The sequence below is a fragment of the Pelophylax lessonae genome (genome assembly GCF_965119305.1).
Source record: "Pelophylax lessonae genome assembly, chromosome: 11".
NCBI classification, from domain to species: Eukaryota; Metazoa; Chordata; class Amphibia; order Anura; family Ranidae; genus Pelophylax; species Pelophylax lessonae.
This window is the reverse complement of record NC_138778.1, coordinates 38250430-38271790: the sequence shown is the minus strand read 5'-3', so window position 1 is coordinate 38271790 and position 21361 is coordinate 38250430. Positions and strand designations below refer to the sequence as shown.

The following is a 21361-nucleotide window of genomic DNA, read 5'->3' as shown; positions in this document are numbered from 1 at the left end:
AATACAGGATGCAGGGTCTAGAACGTACCGTCATTGATATCTTGACCAGCTTGGGTACTCTTGGACCAGGACTTCTCTTGCTTACAACGTAGGGCATGAGGGGGTCAGCCTATTATAGCCGAAATGGTTAAGTTGCTTCACACAACAGGGGGAAAATCCCTAAGAACTATACCAAAGCATTACTGACCCTTGCAGATTGCGTCATTACTTTGGTTCGACACTACCGGAAGAGTAACCTGCCAGCACTACTTTTGAAAATTGACCTTCTATAGGTTACTTAACTTGATCCCTTGAACATTATCTTATAATTCAAGGTTTTAACAACTTCCCGACCGCCGCACGACTATTTACTGCGGCCAGGGCCATCTTACCGAATGAACATGCTGGGCAGTTGCCCGGGGGCCCCACTTGCCCGGGGGGCCCAGCCCCAGTCAAGCATTATTCCCGATTCCTGTGTGCATTCCGCCACCAAACTTAGCAGGTGGCAAGCGCCTGTCGGCCCTACGCTGCTGCCAGGTCACTTGGCCCGTGGAGGGGGAGCCCACAACTGCAGTAATGCCTGTACACCTCCACGGGAACAGGCACACACAGGACAGTTGAGTCTGACCCCCGAATATCGCCTTATCGATGATTTGCATTTTTATTCTCGTGGGTGATTCTGTAGGCGGGGCCCCAGTGCACTGCATTGCCCGGGGGCCTATAATGCTCTTAAGATGCCACTGACTGCGGCGGTCAGCCCCTCACAGGCAAAGTGACGTAGTACTATCTCGCTAGCCTGTGAGGCTCTAGGGAGCGCGCGCGCCGCCGGAGGCGCACTCCCGCCCCCGCTCGCTCACGGACCCCCCCGCGCGGGTGAGCGGCGTAACCGATGTCCGCCGGGCACTCGCGATCATCCATTACATCGGGAGAAAGGCAGGCGGCTAATGTAAACAAAGCCGCCTGTCATTCTCCCCTGTGTAACAGCACAGATCATAAGGTCCTGCTATGTAGGACCGTAGATCTCTGCTGTTACATGAAAAGCCACATCCAATCACAGTAAGAAACACGCCCCTAGGGACACACTTAACCCCTCCTTCCTAAATAAAGTTAACCCCTTCCCTGACAGTGTCATTTTTACAGTAACAGTGCATATGTATAGCACTGATTACTGTAGTAATGTCACTGGTACCCCCCAAAAGTGTAAAAAATGTCAGTCAAGGGTCCGATCTGTCCGCCCCAATGTTGCAGTCCCGCAAAAAAAAATCGCAGATCGCCGCCATTACTCGTTAAAAAAAATAAATAAAAATGACAAAAATCTTTCCCTTAGTTAGTAAACGCAATAACTTCCAATAAAACCAATCAAAATATGCTTTTTGCGATTTTTTTTTTTTTTACCAAACATATGTAGCAGAAAACAAATTGGCCTAAAATGTTAAAACATTTTGATTTTTACATTTTTTTGGGGGGGAATTTCATATAAAAAAAATGTGAAAAATATTGTTATTTTTGCAAAATTGACACTATTTTTTTGTTTATAGCGCATGATAAAAAAATCGCACAGGTGATCAAATACCACCAAAAGAAAGCTCTGTTTGTGGGAAAAAAAGGACGTCAATTTCATTTGGGTACAGCGTCGCACGACCGCGCAATTGTCCGTTAAAGTCACGCAGTGCCGAATCGCAAAATAGGCCCTGGTCAGGAAGGGGGTAAAATCTTCCGGGGCTTAAGTGGTTATGTGATTTTCCATTATGTCAGAGTAGACTCCGCTGATTTCTTATAAGATCGGGTGTTCACTGCATTGTACATTATAAAGGACTAGATCAGACTGGGCTTGACTCCAATAGTTATCTTCTGAATATCTCCTCAAATAATTAGGACATGATCAGGCAGTTTTGATCTTGGGTATGATGTCAAGCAAACTCCCAGCTGTACCATGGACAGGATGAGATGTCATTAATTTTTTATGGTGACCAATGATATGAAATTTTTAACAAGTTTTGACAGCGAAGGCTTACTACGTGATGTCCACTGATAAGAATGTATATGTCTGGAAATGATTAGGCAATGCAATTTTTCTTCTTTTAAGAATGACGAAGCACTGAACTGAAATGATATAATTGATACATTTACCATCTGTTTTCTTTCAGCCTACACAAGCCTGAGGAGTTATGATGACCACGGAGGTGGGCTCTGACACTGAACTTAATCCCGGGCAAGACGGGCCTGCTCAAGATGGAGTACATAATCCTGCTTTGCTCCCACACGACACCCCGCAAACACCGGCAAATAGCGTAGACAGGCCGGGAGCCAGCGACAGCTCGCGAAGATCCACAGAAGTAAGTATAAACGTTGAGTTCTGCTGGTAGATGATACCCATGGCATGATACAAATTTAACAGATCTTACTTGATAAGATTATTATATATTACACAGGTTAATAATAGAAGTGTTGTGATAAGGTGACCAGATTTTTAAAATAAAATCCGGGGACATATTTTTATTTTTTTTTATTGGCAAATGGCACAGGACTGCATAATACACAGAGCGCTGGGCACAGGACTGCATAATACACAGAGTGCTGGGCACAGTACTGCATAATACACAGAGCGCTGGGCACAGGACTGCATAATACACAGAGCGCTGGGCACAGGACTGCATAATACACAGAGTGCTGGGCACAGGACTGCATAATACACAGAGCACTGGGCACAGGACTGCATAATACACAGAGTGCTGGGCACAGGACTGCATAATACACAGAGTGCTGGGCACAGGACTGCATAATACACAGAGTGCTGGGCACAGAACTACATACTACACAGAGTGCTGGGCACAGGACTGCATAATACACAGAGCACTGGGCACAGGACTACATAATACACAGAACGCTGGGCACAGGACTGCATAATACACAGAGCACTGGGCACAGGACTGCATAACACACACAGCACTGGGCACAGGACTGCATAATACACAGACTGCTGGGCACAGGACTGCATAATACACAGAGCGCTGGGTACAGTACTACATAATACACAGAGCACTGGGTACAGTACTACATAATACACAGAGCAAGGGGCACAGTACTACATAATACACAGAGCGCTGAGCACAGACTACATAATACACAGAGTGCTGGGCACAGGACTGCATAATACACAGAGCGCTGGGCACAGAACTACATAATACACAGAGAGCTGGGTACAGGACTACATAACACACACAGCACTGGGCACAGGACTGCATAATACACAGACTGCTGGGCACAGGACTACATAATACACAGGGCGATGGGCACAGAACTACATAATACATAGAGAGCTGGGTACAGGACTACATAATACATAGAGCACTGGGCACAGGACTACATAATACACAGAGCGCTGGGCACAGAACTACATAATACAAAGAGAGCTGGGTACAGGACTACATAATACACACAGCACTGGGCACAGGACTGCATAATACACAGAGTGCTGAGCACAGACTACATAATACACAGAGTGCTGGGCACAGGACTGCATAATACACAGAGCACTGGGCACAGAACTACATAATACACAGAGCGCTGGGTACAGGACTGCATAATATACAGAGCTCTGGGCACAGAACTACATAATACACAGAGCGCTGGGTACAGTACTACATAATACACAGAGCACTGGGTACAGTACTACATAATACACAGAGCACTGGGCACAGGACTGCATAATACACAGAGCGCTGAGCACAGACTACATAATAGTCAGAGTGCTGGGCACAGGACTGCATAATACACAGAGCGCTGGGCACAGAACTACATAATACACAGAGCGCTGGGTACAGGACTACATAACACACACAGCACTGGGCACAGGACTGCATAATACACAGAGCACTGGGCACAGGACTGCATAATACACAGAGCGCTGGGCACAGGACTACATATTATACAGGAAGTTGTTAGGCACAGAGTTCAGAGATTTGCATTGCACAGAGGACACTTCTGCCCTCCCATCCATAGCTCACCTCTGCACCCTTCTCTCACAGATTATCTCTGCAGCCACCTCTTAGCCCTTCCCCCACAACAGCTAAACTCTTCATCTCTCCATGCAACTGCTTCAGCTCTGACCCCTGCTCCCCCACTGCCCTCTCCTGTGTAAAAAACAGACACCCCCCTCCATCTACTCATCTCCCGGTCTCAGCCCTCCACACAGTTAATTTTTGGCTCTGCCTCTCCTCCACTGAACAGCAGGAGGAGCAGCAATGAGATCCTCCAGCAGGGGGCATCTGAGCCACCAAGCTTTTTCTCAGGCAGCATGGGATGCCCTGTCTACATTAATCCGGCCCTGAATCCGGGGACAAGACCGGGGACAGACTTGGACCGGGGACAGTGTCCTCAATCCAGGGACTGTCCCTGTCCCTGGAAACGGGGATGTCTAGTCACCCTATGTTATGAGCTATATATAAATGAACAGAATTATTAGGGGTTTATATTTACAGACGGTGGATTCAGGGACACATCCAGTGGCTATGGGTTTGGTCTTGTGTTCTCCCCGATGCTTAATGATTTTCCTGCAAAGGGATATAAATGAACAATACTGCAGTACCAGATGCTGCTTCCTTCATTGCGCTGGCCACCCTGTGACAATGCCAAGTGCTTGTGTGTACTATACTATCTTGCCTAAATGTGTAATATATTTTTATGTTTTCTTAGTTTAATGGGTACAATAGTAAAGCTGGATGTAAATGGTCTTACCAGTTTGTAGGTGGGGTGCAGCATGGTGCAGCGGCACTTATTCACACAGACAGGTGCAGTGGAAGACTTGTACTGAAATTGTAGGGCAAGAGTTCATAACAAACCCAGTGGGAAGGTTGCCCAACCAGGTGCACTTACTGGTTCCAGTCATGTGAAGAGGCTCTCTTCACATGACTGGAACCTGTAAGTGCTGGACTGACAGCGTCTGTTAACCACTTCGGCTCCGGAAGGTTTTACCCACTTCCCGGACCAGGCCATTTTTTGCGATACGGCACTGCGTTGCTTTAACTGATAATTGCACGTGCGATGCTGTACCAAAATAAAATTGATGTTTTTTTTCCTACAAATAGAGCTTTCTTTTGGTGGTATTTGATCACCTCTACGGTTTTTATTTTTTGCGCTATAAACAAAAAAATAACCACAATTTTGAAAAAAAGAAAAAAAAAAAAAAAAAATATATATATATATACAGTTGTGTTCAAAATTATTCAACCCCCAATGCTGTAAAGGGTTTTAGGGAATTTAGTGTACATTTGTAATTGTATTCAGAATGAAATCCTACAAGGACTTCTTAAAGAACCAAATGCAACTAAAATGACATCAAATGGTTTTGTAATACAGTAGTAAATGTTTCTTATGTGAATTCTTCATTGACACAATTATTCAACCCAGTGGCGGCTGGTGCTCAAAATTTTTGGGGGGGCGCAAAAAGAAAAATGTAATAGGTATTGCTTCGCGTCAAAAAACGCAGTAAAAAATTGCGTGACTTTGAAGTCATGGTACAGGCATGGCATAGGTGATGGTACAGGCATGGCACAGGTGATGGTACAGGCATGGCACAGGTGATGGTACAGGCATGGCACAGATATGGTATAGGCATGGCACAGATATGGTATAGGCATGTCACAGGTCATGGTACAGGAGATGGTATATGCCCCCTTTCAATGCAGTGACCAGCGTACATGCCCCCTTTCAATGCAGAGACCAGTGTACATGCCCCCTTCAATACAGAGTTCAGCGTGCGTGCCCCCTTCAATGCAATGAACATTGTGCTGTGCCCCCTTCAATGCAATAAACACTGTGCTATGCCCCCTTCAATGCAATAAACACTGTGCTGTGCCCCCACAATGCAGAGTTCAGCGTGCATGCCCCCTTCAATGCAACTGTGCTGTGCCCCCTTCAATGCAATGAACAATGTGCTGTGCCCCCTTCAATGCAATAAACACTGTGCTGTGCCCCCTTCAATGCAATAAACACTGTGCTATGCCCCCTTCAATGCAATGAACACTGTGCTGTGCCCCAACAATGCAGAGTTCAGCGTGCATGCCCCCTTCAATGCAACACTGTGCTATGCCCCCTTCAATGCAATAAACACTGTGCTGTGCCCCCTTCAATGCAATAAACACTGCGCTGTGCCCCCACAATGCAATGAACACTGTGCTGTGCCCCCTTCAATGCTATAAACACTGTGCTGTGCCCCCTTCAATGCAATAAACACTGTGCCCCCTTCAATGCAATGAACTCTGTGCTGTGCCCCAACAATGCAGAGTTCAGCGTGCATGCCCCCTTCAATGCAACACTGTGCTGTGCCCCCTTCAATGCAATAAACACTGTGCCGTGCCCCCTTCAATGCAATAAACACTGTGCTGTGCCCCCTTCAATGCAATGAACACTGTGCTGTGCCCCCTTCAATGCAATAAACACTGTGCTGTGCCCCCACAATGCAGAGTTCAGCGTGCATGCCCCCTTCAATGCCACTGTTCCGTGCCCCCATCAATGCAGAGTTCAGCGTGCGAGCCCCTTTCAATGCAGAGCGCCACAGCATTGTCCCCAATCACTGCAGAACGCCACAGCATTGTCCCCAATGATTGCAGAGCGCCACAGCATTGTCCCCCAATGATTGCAGAGCGCCACAGCATTGTCCCCCAATGATTGCAGAGGGCCACAGCATTGTCCCCCAATGATTGCAGAGGGCCACAGCATTGTCCCCCAATGATTGCAGAGGGCCACAGCATTGTCCCCCAATGATTGCAGAGCGCCACAGCATTGTCCCCCAATGATTGCAGAGTGCCAACAGCATTGTACCCCAATGATTGCAGAGTGCCACAGCATTGTCCCCCAATGATTGCAGAGCGCCACAGCATTGTACCCCAATGATTGCAGAGTGACACAGCATTGTCCCCCAATGATTGCAGAGCGCCACAGCATTGTCCCCCAATGATTGCAGAGTGCCAACAGCATTGTACCCCAATGATTGCAGAGTGACACAGCATTGTCCCCCAATGATTGCAGAGCGCCACAGCATTGTCCCCCAATGATTGCAGAGTGCCAGCATTGTCCCCCAATGATTGCAGAGTGTCAGCGTGCGTGCTCCGTTCAAACTTACCTGGCGGCGGCGCGGCGCGGCTCAGCTTCTCCCTCGTCGTCTCGGCGGCGGGAACCGGCGGGCGGCCTCTCCTCTTCTCTGAGCGGCGGTGACGGTGAGTGATTGACGCACGCACCGGCACCGCCCCCATTGCAACGTCAGCGATATCCTGGATGATGATTGGTCCAGGCTGTAGACTGGACCAATCACAGCCAGGATATCAGAAAGTGGGGGTGTCCAACCGCAAAGACTTGCGCCCAGGATACCCCCCTACCTCCCCAGAAGGCAGCCAATCGGCGCCTCTTCTGGGAGGTAACCCCACCCCCCCACCCCCAGCCACCAGTTCCTTGGGTTCAGGCCGGCGAACCCAATTTTTTTTTTGAACAACTTTATTTGTTCGTTTTGTTTTTTTTTTTTTTATTTTTTTTTTTTTTTTAGGGGTGGGGGGCGGCGCCCTGGCGCCCCCTATGCACGGGCCGCCACTGATTCAACCCCTTAAAGACTACCACTCTGAAGAACAGAGGTTCATTGAAGTGTTTTCAATCAGGTATTGAAAACACCTGTGGATGTCAGGGAGCAGCAATAAAGCCTAATAAGCACCAATTAGGCAGCTTTAAAATGACTGTGATACTCAGCTCCTTCTAGACATTTACTGGTGTGGTTACAAACATGATGAAGTCAAGAGAATGGTCCAGGAAGACAAGAGAAGAGGTGATTACTCTTCACAGGAAGGGCAATGGCTATAAGAAGATTGCAAAGATGTTAAACATACCAAGAGACACCATAGGAAGCATAATTCCCAAATTCAAGGCAAAGGGCACTGTTGAAACGCTACCTGGTCGTGGCAGAAAGAAGATGCTGACTTTGACTGCTGTGCGCTACCTGAAGCGTAGAGTGGAGAAAAGTCCCCGTGTGACTGCTGAGGAACTGAGAAAAGATTTGTCAGATGTGGGTACTGAAGTTTCTGCTCAGACAATACGGCGCACACTGCGTAATGAAGGCCTCCATGCCAGAACTCCCAGGCGCACCCCCTTGCTGTCTCCAAAGAATAAGAAGAGTTGACTGCAGTATGCCAAAAGTCATGTGGACAAACCACAGAAGTTTTGAGATAGTGTTCTGTGGACTGATGAAACAAAATTAGAACTGTTTGGGCCCATGGATCAACGCTATGCTTGGAAGAGGAAGAACAAGGCCTATGAAGAAAAGAACACCTTGCCTACTGTGAAGCATGGCGGGGGTCAATCATGCTTTGGGGCTGTTTTGTTTCTGCAGGTACAGGGAAGCTTCAGCGTGTGCAAGGTACCATGAATTCTCTTTAGTACCAGGAGATATTGGATGACAATGTGATGCAGTCCATCACAAACCTATATTGGCTTGGGAGACGTTGGACCTTTCAACAGGACAATGATCCCAAGCATACCTCCAAGTCCACTAGAGCATGGTTGAAGATTAAAGGCTGGAACATTTTGGAGTGGCCATCACAGTCACCAGACTTAAATCTGATTGAGAACCTCTGGTGGGACTTAAAGAAAGCAGTTGCAGTGCACAAGCCTAAGAATGTGACTGAACTGGAGGCTTTTGCCCATGACGAATGGGCGAAGATACCCGTAGATCGCTGCAAGACACTTGTGTCAAGCTATGCTTTACGTTTAAAAGCTGTTATAACTGTAAAAGGATGTTGTACTGAGTACTAAGATTGGATGTCACTTGGGGGTTGAATAAAACTGATAATGATGTGAGAACAGAAAAGACATTTGTGGTTATTTCATTATAAATGTTATGTTATATTTGTCTGACCTACACGTGCCTCTTTGATTTAATTGTAAGCAGGATGACTGAATAATCAAAATCAATGTCAAACTGGCCAAAACAATCAATTTCAGTGGGGGTTGAATAATTTTGAACACAACTGTATATGTGTATATATATATATATATATATATATATATATAATATTTTTTTTTTACATTTTTTGGGGGGATGTTATATAGCAGAATGTGAAAAATATTGTTTGTTTTTTTTTTTTCAGAATTGTCGCTCTTTTTTTGTTGATAGCGCAAAAAATAAAAATCACACAGGTGGTCAAATACCACCAAAAGAAAGCTCTATTTGTGGGGGAAAAAAAGGACATAAATTTTTGGGTACAGCGTCGCACGACCGCACAATTGTCCGATAAAGTAACGCAGGGCCGAATCGCAAAATATGGCCTGGTCATTAAGGGGGGAAAAATTTTCTGGTCCAGAAGTGGTTAAGGATTGCAAATATTTAAGCTATGGAGGAAAAAAAAAAACAAAAAAACGTTACCTTTGCAGTGGGTGCCCCTTCTCATCTGCAAGGGGTAAGTACATGTTTTTCCTATGTATTGATAAATAAGGAGATACTTACCTTGTTCATCGCTCCTGCCGGCTTCCTGATGTCCAACTCAATGACTTAGAAGGCTGCCAGAAAAGAGTCTCGCTTTCTTTGTTTCTTCCTATGTATTCAGAGTCATTTGTGAAGGAACTTGCTTTCTCTATAATAGATAACCACAGCAGTAGCTTAACTGGGCCTGGTTAGGTCAGTTTCTCAGAAATAACATCCTTTCAAAGCCATACTGGCTTTCCCTGTGATCCTCACACACCGTGTATTTTTTTTAATGAATATACATAAATATGTACACGGTGGTTTACTTTTGCTCATTACACATGCAGGATATGCTTCTCGATTTGCAGAGCTACATAATGGTTTTGCATTTCAGCTTCTTCTTACAATGGAAATCTATGGCCATTATTCATGAAGCTAATGTACAACAGCACTTAGAGCACCCAACAGTCAACATCTCAGTCAATATTACAGTATGCCATTATAACGTGTCTTGAGTGCAATTTACCATGACCTACATTTGTTTTAATCCATTACACATACCCACTGAAGTGACTAGCCTCAGGTAATACACAGAGATGAAACAAATCATCTTACATAGGTTGTGCCTGTTTATCTGCAGCTCTCTCTCATCTATTGCCTCCTAAAACACACCTTTCGCACAATATTTCTGAACTCGAGCAGACAGAGGGCGGAGATCTGATGTCACACACTGCACAGCATAGAGCAGGGAACTAAGTGTAATCTGAAACCTGAGTGGCGGGAAAAAACACACCCCCTCTTCACAGTCTCAGAGAAAAATACACAGCTGAGGCTGTCAATCACCTGCTCTGTGCTGGAGGGGCCGCACCCCCACAACCACCGGGCCAGGGTTGTTGGGATGAGTCCCTTTATCAGAAGGGGTGCCCCCCAGCAGAGCATGCCCCCATAGTTAGGGCATGTAATTTGGTATGGTTCAGGAGCAGACTTGTATAAAGTACTCTAAATTTCTACTTGAGTAAAAGTACAAGTGCTCGATCAAAAAGTGACTTGAGTAGAAGTGGAAGTGCTCGCAGAAAAAGTTACTTAAGTAGAAGTACTAAAGTATTCAACATTTTTTTTACTTAAGTATTGCAAGTAGTTTTTTCAAAAAATTTGCTACTTAAGTACTAAAAGTAAAAAGTACCAGTAGTTTTGAAAAAAAATTTCTACTCAAGTACTGAAAGTAGAAGTACAAGTACTGTGTTATGTAGTTATTAAAGAAAGAAGTCAAAAGTTTGAACATCATATTGTTTATTATTATTTCAAATGATTTATTCAAATGATTAACCTGTGTTTGTTAGTAGTTTCTTGATGCACTTTAAGCGCTGTAGCACAATTTATTTGTTTGTTTCATATTTTCTTTTTATTGGAAAGATTTGGTATAGCAGCTTTTATTATACACAGCCTTTATTTTCGTATGCGCTGATTTACAAATGACATTATACACATTTTTTTGAGCTTCATGAAACCTTCCATCTACTGTTCTGGCAGTGGTAATTTTTTTAAAAGTAACGAGTAACTATGCAGCACAAAAGAAAAATACTTGAGTAGAAGTATCGAAATCATCGAAAAAATGTAGTGAAGTAAAAGTAGAAGTAGGAGAAAAAAATTCTACTCTAGGAAAGTACAGATACCGCATTTCGGTACTTAAGTACAGTACTTAAGTAGTTCTACTTCGTTACTATACATCTCTGTTCAGGAGGCGGGCAAAAAAATTTAAAGGGACTTGTGAAAAGTGACTCAGTGCAAATCCAGGAAACTTTCACATGTGGAGAGTGACTCAGTGCTACTGCAAATAATTGTCCATATAAGTGAACAAATACATATAACTCCTATAGGAAGTCTTGATGTTCTCCAAACGTGGCTTGTGTTAGTGACAAAACACTCGTGCTCCCCTCACTCCCAGGACCGCACTCACCAGATATGAAAACCCCCGCAGGGGTAGTAGGCTTTCTGTAGTTTAGGGGATGTAGCTCATATAAGTATCCACTGATGGACCCCAGCACCGTAGATGGTGTGCATAAATATATATGCTCAGGATATATAGGAAGAAAAGAGGGCTCACATAGTGAAGTAGCGTCTTTAAAATCCAAAAAGTTTATTAAAAAACGTACTTACAATAATATAATTGATACAGGCAATCTAAAAACCGATTCCTCCGCTTTCCGGGTGGACTAGGAGCTCTTCCGGAACGCAATGCGTTCCAAAAGCTGGAAGTGCATTCCAAAGGGGCGGATGAGGCTCTACGCGTTTCGTCGATGTGACTATTATTATAGTATTATTTAAGTGTTGTCTTCCCTTGTGTAAATAACAGGATGAAGAGAGGTTTGATTCGGAAGACAGAACAACGCCCTCCCACAATCAACGATCGCCACAAAAACAGTCTAGGAAACCGAAGAGTGCACTTTGCAGGGTGACGCTTCTGGATTCGTCCCACTATGAGTGTGAGGTGGAGGTAAGAAATTTGGATAGGACAAGTAAATGCAAGATATGGAGATGAAATGGCAATTTTATGATGCAGCAAAATCCATCCTTCATTTACATATCTAAGGCCAGTAATACACTTTCATTAGCAATGTTGTAAATCAATAAAATTAAAGCGTTACTGTACGAATTACAAAGTAAGAAGTAGAATTTGAGAATTGCAGAGATTTTTTTCTAAGTATGCTTAGAAACCTCTGAACTTTATTAAGGTGGATTTTTCTGCAAAATTTATGTAACATCTGAAAGAATAAATTCCTGGCATGTCAAAATATACAGCAATATGTATATATATTTTTCCAAAAAGCTGTGTTCTTTTTCTATAAAAGCCATTCTTGAGATCTGCTCATGTGACTTTGGCTAGGCTGAGATGTAATTAGCCTGCTGCAGGCAGGAAGAAGAATTTTCTTAGTCTCCCGTGATCTAACTGCAGTATTAGAACTTTACAGCAAGTCACAATGGAAAGGTAAATATAGTGCCTCTTTTTACTGGTTTTTCTGTTCGTCTTTTTGACCCATTAGTGGCAGGGTCACTGTAAAGTGAATTCCAGACAAACAGTTAAATCTATGGATGAGATATATATAAGGAAACTGTTTTCCTTGCAAAGGATTTTTATGCCTGTCCATTAATTCCTGAGATCTATACAGCTTTGCCAGACAATACAGATGGGTTGGTGACCTGACTTTTATCCACTGCAGTTAAGAAAAATCCCTTGGTCACCTCCCTGCCCCCAACCTGTACCTGAACAGTGAAAGAATGATAGGCACAGAAAACTGCTCTCTCCTCCTTTCTGCATGCTCCAAGTCAGTTTATTTGCATGCAACATATCTGACTGACTCCTAGTACCGCTCCTCCTTCTCCTAAGCAGAGTTTAACTGTATGGATTACAGGAGGCTGGTACTAGATCCAATTCAAATATTTAAAGGTGAAGTTTAGGTTTGGGTTTTTTGTATAGTCACATTGGTGCAGATTGGGTCAGTAAAAGTATGCATGTGCATACCTGGTCAATTACCGTGAAAGCTGGAAATCACAGTAGTAGTTGATACTAGATTCTGGGTTCCTATTTCTCGCTGGGTTCGATGTTCCAATTTTGCAGTGAATGCAAAGGGTCCTCTGACTAGGCAAGGTGGAAAGGCAGGGCTGGTGATGTCACAATCTCTACCTTGTCCAATGTGAATATGCTTTGCATGCACTGAGGAAATGCAAAGTGTTCTCTAAATGGCACCCACTCCAAGCGAGAGCCTTTCTGTGTTCACAATGCAGTAGGACAGCCATCTGGTATAGGACTCGGAAGCTAGTGGCAATCATTGTAGGTTTGTCCTCGCCGGTTAGTACTGCTCCTGGATGTAATTGGTAAGGAACGGTGATGGTGGTGGGAGGGCCTTTCCTCCTGGGTTGAATCTGGCCTTGAAAAAGACTTGTCCCCAGTTGAAGGCAGGCTCTCCCTAAGCCGTCTTAAGTTCTGATGCCTTCTGGTAGGGATGGGCTGATCTGGTCTGGCCGAAGGCCGGGTCCCGAAAGAAGCCCGTGGTGTATGTGCCCCTGGGGTGCCCAGCGGTGCCGTAATTCTCACTGGTGGAGGAGCTCACCTTGAGTTTTTCGGCACCTTGGTCACTGCACCACACACACTTTTTTCTTTTTTGCAAATTTCTTTTATTGATCTAATGTAACACATCCATCACACAAAATATGCATTAGAACACAAGTCCAATATGTAGAGTACATGAAGCATCTGAGGTTAACGTCAGCAACCACTTCATCAGACCAATAACATATAATTAGAGCTCCATAACAACGACATGGTATCAACGGGTGTAACAGTAAAACCCATGACAACAAACCATGGGGCAAATGACATGTAAAAGGAAGTAATGCACACGTATTCAATAGGGATAACCACTTCATAAGTACCAGACAAAGGACGATCAGTTAAAACCCAGAACGAGGAGATCAGGTAGGGAGGGCGGGTGGGGCAAAGGGGGGGAGACAGGAGGGGGGGGCACACGAAGGGGTGGGAGGTGTCAGAGGAGCAGAGGAGAAAATGGAGTAGACAGACGCAGTAGTGGGAGGCGGTGAGGGGGAAGCTCGGCCAGTAGGAAACGGTTAGAGTCGTCCCGAGCGGGTGACCACAGCATAGATCAGTCCGTAGGTGAACCGGCGACCCCGCCCAGAGCCATGCCCTCCGCAGACATGATAAAAGAGTTCCAGCATGCCCAGGTGTTGGAGTATTGCTCCTTCCTACCTTGAGCCGTAAGAACCAGGTCCTCTAGCTCATTAAGCCATTTGACTCTACGCAGCCAGAGAGAAATCGTAGGGGGAGACGTGCTCTTCCAACAGAGGGCTATACAGGATTTAGCTGCATCCAGCAGCTGCCTGAGCACCGAGCGTTTGTATCGCTTAGGGGCAATGCCAGTGCAGTGCAGCAAGAAGAAGGCCGGGTCATCCGGGATGATGCGTTCCGTCATCAGCTGGGAGATCCTACGGACCTCCGACCAGAAACCCCCGGATCAGGGGGTAGTGCCAGAAAACGTGGGATAAGGTACCTCTATCCTGCAGACAACGCCAGCACCTATCAGTCGCCTCCGGGAAGATGCGGCACAGTTTGTCTGGAGTATAGTACCAGTGCATGAGAGTTTTGTAGTTGCTTTCCTGGATGCGGGTGCAGATTGACGACTTGAGAGAAAATCTGATAATGTTGTGTCTCTCCGAGTCAGTAAATGTCTTCTGAAGCTCTCTTTCCCATTTGGAAATGCCCGGGAGGACAAAGTCCTCCGGCGGCACGGAGAGGAGTTCGTACATCTGTGAGAGGGCATGGGGCAGTGCTCCCCTTGTTACCAGCAATTGTTCCAGCGAGGTGTGGTCCCTTCTGAACCGTGTCGGGGGCCCTAGTCCCCGCAGAAAGTGGAGAAGCTGTAATGCCTGCCACCGAGTCAAGCGAAAGCGTCCCGTTATCGACGTCAGCTGGGAGAGAGACACCCACTCGTGGCCCTCACAGAAGTGCGAGACCTGGAAAGCTCCTTCCGCCAATAGAGCAGCAAATCTATCCCCCGCGCAACCCGGGGGGAACCGCGGGTTCCCTAAAACCGAGAACAGCTGGGAGTGATTTTCCGCTAGACCCTTGGAGGCCACCACCACAGCACATGTCTTAAGGGTCGGGCCCAAGGTGGGATGACGTCTAGCTTCGGCCGGAAGGTCCTTCAGAATCCGGGGTGCCCTGGACAGACAGAATGGAAACAAGGAAGCCTCCAGACTCACCCACTGCTTCAGGTCGGCGTGTCTCGCCCAGTCCACCCACCTTGCCAGATGTGCCGCCTGATAATAACGGCGGACATCGGGGACACACACTTTTTTCACACCTGCCTCTTGGGACGGGCCTTTTGGCCGGGACCAGAGGAATTTTATATTCCTGGCTGAAGGGCCTGTCAAGGTCCTGCACCTTGACACTACTGCACTTCTCCACTTCCCCTTCCCCACCTTTGTGTTTGTGTGTTTTTTTTTTTTCCTTTGTGGTTTGTCACCTTTTCTTTCTCACTTTTTCACGATGAGTAGGGTGTGGGTCCTCGGGCCTACCTTGAAAGTCTTGGGAGGGGGTGGATATGGCCTTCTGGCTTAGTTCGCCCTCTCTCATGGTGTCTCCCTTCGGGGGAGCCCCACCTAGTACTTGGGTTGGGCTGTTTCGGCAGTCCTCCCAGAGCACGGGGTTTGCCTGGTTTCGGCCGGGCAGACCATAGTGAGTACCTCAGTACCTCTCAGGAGTCTTGTGCCCCGGGGGATCAAGGTCAGGGTCCGTCCTCTTCGGAGGTGGACTTTCCGCACACCCTGTGCACTTTTTGTGTTCTTCACGCTTGCGTGCGTGCACTTTTTTTTGCACCAGGTGGAGTTCGAGTGTGTTCACACACCACGGGCTTTAAAAAAAAAAAATGATTTCCAGCTTCCACAGGGATTGGCTGGACCAATGTAACAAAATGTAATGTGCAAAAAAGAGCCATACCTAAACATCAGCTTTAAACTAGTTGCATTTTATGAAATCAATATCTGCATTAACTAGTGTAGGTAGGTTTTTGGTTGAACTTCGGAGAAACCACCATTGCAGTTAGAGCATTACTGACCATTCCCTTTTCAGAAGGCTGACTATGTGGTATTGTATACAACCTAACTTTATTTTCCTGACTTTTCTATGTTACAGAAACATGCACGGGGCCAGGTCCTGTTTGATACTGTCTGTGGACACCTCAACCTCTTGGAGAAGGATTATTTCGGGTTGACATTCTGTGACACTGATAGCCAGAAGGTAAAACAGCCACTATCAGGCTTGGTTTGCTTTTATGTTTTTACTGCAGTGCACATTTTTTTGATTTTAGGACTGTTATTTCCTTTGTAGAAATATTGCAAATCTAAGATTTATCCATGCAGATAATCCCAGAATTAATCCATCTACATCATGTATGAGGAATTTTAATAGAGTCACCAACTGGCCATCCATATTCCCCATTGCAAGGCTGTTTATATCAAGATAACAAGCTTCTATTGATAACCACATGGCATGGAAGTAACGCCAAAGTGCAAATAGCTTTGTCACTCTTCTGCCCTAAACTTGTCACTTTTATCTTTCAGAATTGGCTTGATCCTTCCAAGGAGATAAAAAAACAGATCAGAAGTAAGTGTGAAAAATTGTTTCTGTCTCCATCTTTGTTTCTTTTCGGGCATTGATTTTCTTTTTCTCAGTGCCTTTAACATTTTTAATGAGGTGATAGAAAATTTTACATTTTACAAATTCAAGTAGGGTTGATCCAAGGGATGGTAAAACAAAACCTCCTCTGATATCATTGTTAATTTTGCCTTCTGTCCCAACAAAGTTTATTTTCCTGCTTTCCTCCCTGCATTCTCTCCCTTCCTTCTCTTCTTTCCCATTCTTCGCTCCTTTCTCCTTTTTCTGTCTCTTCTCATCCTCTCATTTGTATTCCTTTCTCTCTCTTCTTACTTTCCCTTCATGTTCTCATCTTCTCTTCCAACCTCCCTTTTTTCCTTCTCTGCCTTCCTTTTCTTTCTTCCATTCCTTCTCTTCTTCCTATTTGTTTTCTGCCTTCCTTTTCTCCCTCCCATTCCTTTTCTTTCTTCCTATTCTCTCGTATCCCATATCCTTCTCTCACTTCCATTCTTCGTTTTTCCCTTCTACCTCCCTTCTCTCTCTTTAATTCTTTCTCTCCCATTTATCTCCCCCTTCCCTTTTTTTCCGCCTGCTTCTTTTCATGTCCCCCACATCTTTTTTTGTCCTCTCCTATTCTCATGCTTTTTTCTCTTCTTCCCTTATCTCTTCTTTTCCACCTTACCCTCCTTCACTGCTTTCTTCCTATCCATTTTGTTCCTTCTCCCTCTATTATTATTATAGTACAGGATTTTTATAGCACCAACAGTTTACGCAGCGCTTTACCATAAAAAAAGGGAGACAGTACAGTTACAGTGCCTTGCGAAAGTATTCGGCCCCCTTGAACTTTGCGACCTTTTGCCACATTTCAGGCTTCAAACATAAAGATATAAAACTGTAAGTTTTTTGTGAAGAATCAACAAGTGGGACACAATCATGAAGTGGAACGGAATTTATTGGATATTTCAAACGTTTTTAACAAATAAAAAACTGAAAAATTGGGCGTGCAAAATTATTCAGCCCCCTTAAGTTAATACTTTGTAGCGCCACCTTTTGCTGTGATTACAGCTGTAAGTCGCTTGGTGTATGTCTCTATCAGTTTTGCACATCGAGAGACTGAAATTTTTGCCCATTCCTCCTTGCAAAACAGCTCGAGCTCAGTGAGGTTGGATGGAGAGCGTTGAACAGCAGTTTTCAGTTCTTTCCACAGATTCTCGATTGGATTCAGGTCTAGACTTTGACTTGGCCATTCTAACACCTGGATATCTTTATTTGTGAACCATTCCATTGTAGATTTTGCTTTATGTTTTGGATCATTGTCTTGTTGGAAGACAAATCTCCGTCCCAGTCTCAGGTCTTTTGCAGACTCCATCAGGTTTTCTTCCAGAATGGTCCTGTATTTGGCTCCATCCATCTTCCCATCAATTTTAACCATCTTCCCTGTCCCTGCTGAAGAAAAGCAGGCCCAAACCATGATGCTGCCACCACCATGTTTGACAGTGGGGATGGTGTGTTCAGAGGGATGAGCTGTGTTGCTTTTACGCCAAACATAAGGTTTTGCATTGTTGCCAAAAAGTTCGATTTTGGTTTCATCTGACCAGAGCACCTTCTTTCACATGTTTGGTGTGTCTCCCAGGTGGCTTGTGGCAAACTTTAAACAACACTTTTTATGGATATCTTTAAGAAATGGCTTTCTTCTTGCCACTCTTCCATAAAGGCCAGATTGTGCAGTATACGACTGATTGTTGTCCTATGGACAGAGTCTCCCCCCTCAGCTGTAGATCTCTGCAGTTCATCCAGAGTGATCATTGGCCTCTTGGCTGCATCTCTGATCAGACTTCTCCTTGTATGAGCTGAAAGTTTAGAGGGACGGCCAGGTCTTCGTAGATTTGCAGTGGTCTGATACTCCTTCCATTTCAATATTATCACTTGCACAGTGCTCCTTGGGATGTTTAAAGCTTGGGAAATCTTTTTTATCCAAATCTGGCTTTAAACTTCTCCACAACAGTATCTCGGACCTGCCTGGTGTGTTCCTTGTTCTTCATGATGCTCTCTGCGCTTTAAACGGACCTCTGAGACTATCACAGTGCAGGTGCATTTATACAGAGACTTGATTACACACAGGTGGATTCTATTTATCATCATTAGTCATTTAGGTCAACATTGGATCATTAAGAGATCCTCACTGAACTTCTGGAGAGAGTTTGCTGCACTGAAAGTAAAGGGGCTGAATAATTTTGCACGCCCAATTTTTCAGTTTTTTATTTGTTAAAAAAGTTTGAAATATCCAATAAATTTTGTTCCACGTCATGATTGTGTTCCACTTGTTGTTGATTCTTCACAAAAAATTACAGTTTTATATCTTTATGTTTGAAGCCTGAAATGTGGCAAAAGGTTGCAAAGTTCAAGGGGGCCGAATACTTTCGCAAGGCACTATACAATACAATAAAGAGGGCCCTGCTCATAAGAGCTTACAATCTAATGGGGCAGGGGGCGTGATAGGCTTCCCTGAAAAGATGAGTTTTCAGGGATCGCCTAAAGGCAGCCAGAGTCTGAGATAGCCAGACAGATTGAGGTAGAGTGTTCCAGAGGATGGGAGAGGCTCTGGAGAAGCCAGACGAGCATGGGGGGAGGAGACAAGGGAGCTTGAGAGCAGAAGGTCTTGAGAGGAGCGGAGAGGACAGTTTGAGTGATATTTGGAGACAAGATTGGTGATGTAGCTCAGGGCAGAGTTGTGAATGGCTTTGTATGTTGTTGTTAGTATTGCCTACCTCCTATCCCTTCCCTTCCTTCTCTCCCTTCTTCTCTGTCCTTCTCTTCTCTCCACCCTTCCTTCCAATAAACTTTCTGCCTATTAATTTCAGCCTTGTCTCTCTGTCTCCTCAGGTAGCCCCTGGTCATTTGGTTTCACAGTGAAATTTTACCCTCCTGACCCAGCGCAGCTAACAGAGGACATTACAAGGTTTGATATGACTGTAATAGGACAATGTGTACTTTTGGACTAGTCACAAAACTTAACTAGTTAGAGATGGTGGACATTAGTCTGTCAAGGGTAATTTCTGGCAGGGTGATGCTATAGCTGTTTAAATTCCCTTATTAATGCCATAAAACATTTTTTCTAAGCTGGCCATACTCCTAACAGCGTCCTCCATCCACGCTAAACAGCATTGATGGATGCCAGATGTCAAGATACCTGAACAGTGGCTGCATACGATTGGATTCAGGTTCTGTTGGCCCTACAATTTCCCACCTGACTCCTTTGATTTTTTAACCGATGGATGATGGCAGGAGGTGCTGACAGGGCTACCCACAGAGCAAATGTTGTCCAGTTGATCAGGAACCAGGCGAAAGTCACTCTGTGTATGGCCAGCGTTAAGCCTGGTACACACTAGAAGTTTTTTTTTTCATTCAACCCAGCGGGCTGAACAAAAAAAACAGAGTAATCGCCAATTGTAATGCAACAATCTCTCCTGCTGTGCCCTTGTGTTCTCACAGCAAGACTGACCCCCACCAGAACGCACTAAACCAGGCATGTCCAACCTGCGGCCCGGAACCGCAGGCAATGCGGCCCACTGCCCCCTGGCAATTTATTTATTTTTTTGCTGGGGAGGAAGGAAGTCGAGTCGGGGGCACGGCCACAGAGGCTTCCAACTAACTGTAGGCAGAGGCTGCCTCGGAGGGGATCATCCACTAGTTGTGTTAAATTAGTGCTGAGGGGGGCGCAGCAGCGCAGGAAGGGCGCGGCAATGTTTTATTACTCATATACCTTAACTATAGTATATATTTTATATGCGGCCCGTGAAAATGTCTCTACACTCAATGTGGCCCAGAGAAGCCAAAAGGTTGGACACCCATGCACTAAACAGTGTTCGCTGCCTATGCCTGCCAGCGCTGATCGGATGCAGGTTAAATGCTGGTTTTCCAGCAGGCCCGTTCGACAGAAGACTGTCGTTAGACCAGCTTATGTAGAACAGACAGCTGCGCACATTGACCAAAATTTTATTTCGGCCCATGTGCACTAGGCTTTAGAATTGCTGGGCATCATAAAACAGAGAGCGATTCTGAAACAATAAAAGTAATCATCAAAAATAATTGCTTATTTTCATCATTTCAAATTAAAGCCCCGGCAACATTAGTAAAAATAAAGAAATGTTATTTTCTTAAAACGAATAATGAAGCCTTGCTATGAAACCTTTTAGGCCAGCCATACACGGTTCAAATCTTAAAAATAATAAAAATAGCATGCCTGCTGCACGCTTCCACCAGCGCTTGCTACACTATACAAATTATTTCTTCAATAAAAAGTAGTGAAACACTTGAATTGTGTACATTACATATATCCAATTATTATACAAATATGAAAGTGAATCAATAATAGTTCATAAGTATTAGTCCAAAAAAGTCTGTATTAATAAATATATATATATATATATATGTGTGTGTGTGTGTGTGTGTGTGTGTATATATATATATATATATATATATATATATATGTATATATACAGTATATATATGTATGTGTGTGTGTATATATATATATATATATGTAATATATATATATATATATAGTGCATAAACCTATAAGGTGCTCTGTGAAATTCAAAGAGGTGGGAGATAGATAAGCCTTCTGCCCGATTCCTTCCCAGTGGGTGATAAAATAGTAGGTAAAAACACCCCAGGGTGTCAGTGAAGTAGATAGATTGCCAACTCACCAGATGTAGTTGATCTTACTTACTTTATAGCAATAAGATCAAATAGGCTTGTATGGTCAC

At 44.6% G+C, this 21361-nt stretch overlaps 1 protein-coding gene across 9 annotated transcripts in view; it reads left to right on the top strand.

Moving 5' to 3' along the window:
• The window catches only part of EPB41L1 (erythrocyte membrane protein band 4.1 like 1), a 239218-nt gene that overhangs the window by 155869 nt on the left and 61988 nt on the right, over positions 1-21361 (top strand). For all 9 annotated transcript variants that reach the window (XM_082272041.1, XM_082272042.1, XM_082272048.1 and 6 more), the window contains 5 exons: positions 2127-2315; positions 11787-11918; positions 16131-16235; positions 16559-16601; positions 19476-19551. In XM_082272041.1, the coding sequence (XP_082128167.1) occupies positions 2148-2315; positions 11787-11918; positions 16131-16235; positions 16559-16601; positions 19476-19551 (524 nt within the window). In that variant the 5' untranslated portion in view covers positions 2127-2147. The remainder of the gene's footprint in view (positions 1-2126; positions 2316-11786; positions 11919-16130; positions 16236-16558; positions 16602-19475; positions 19552-21361) is intronic.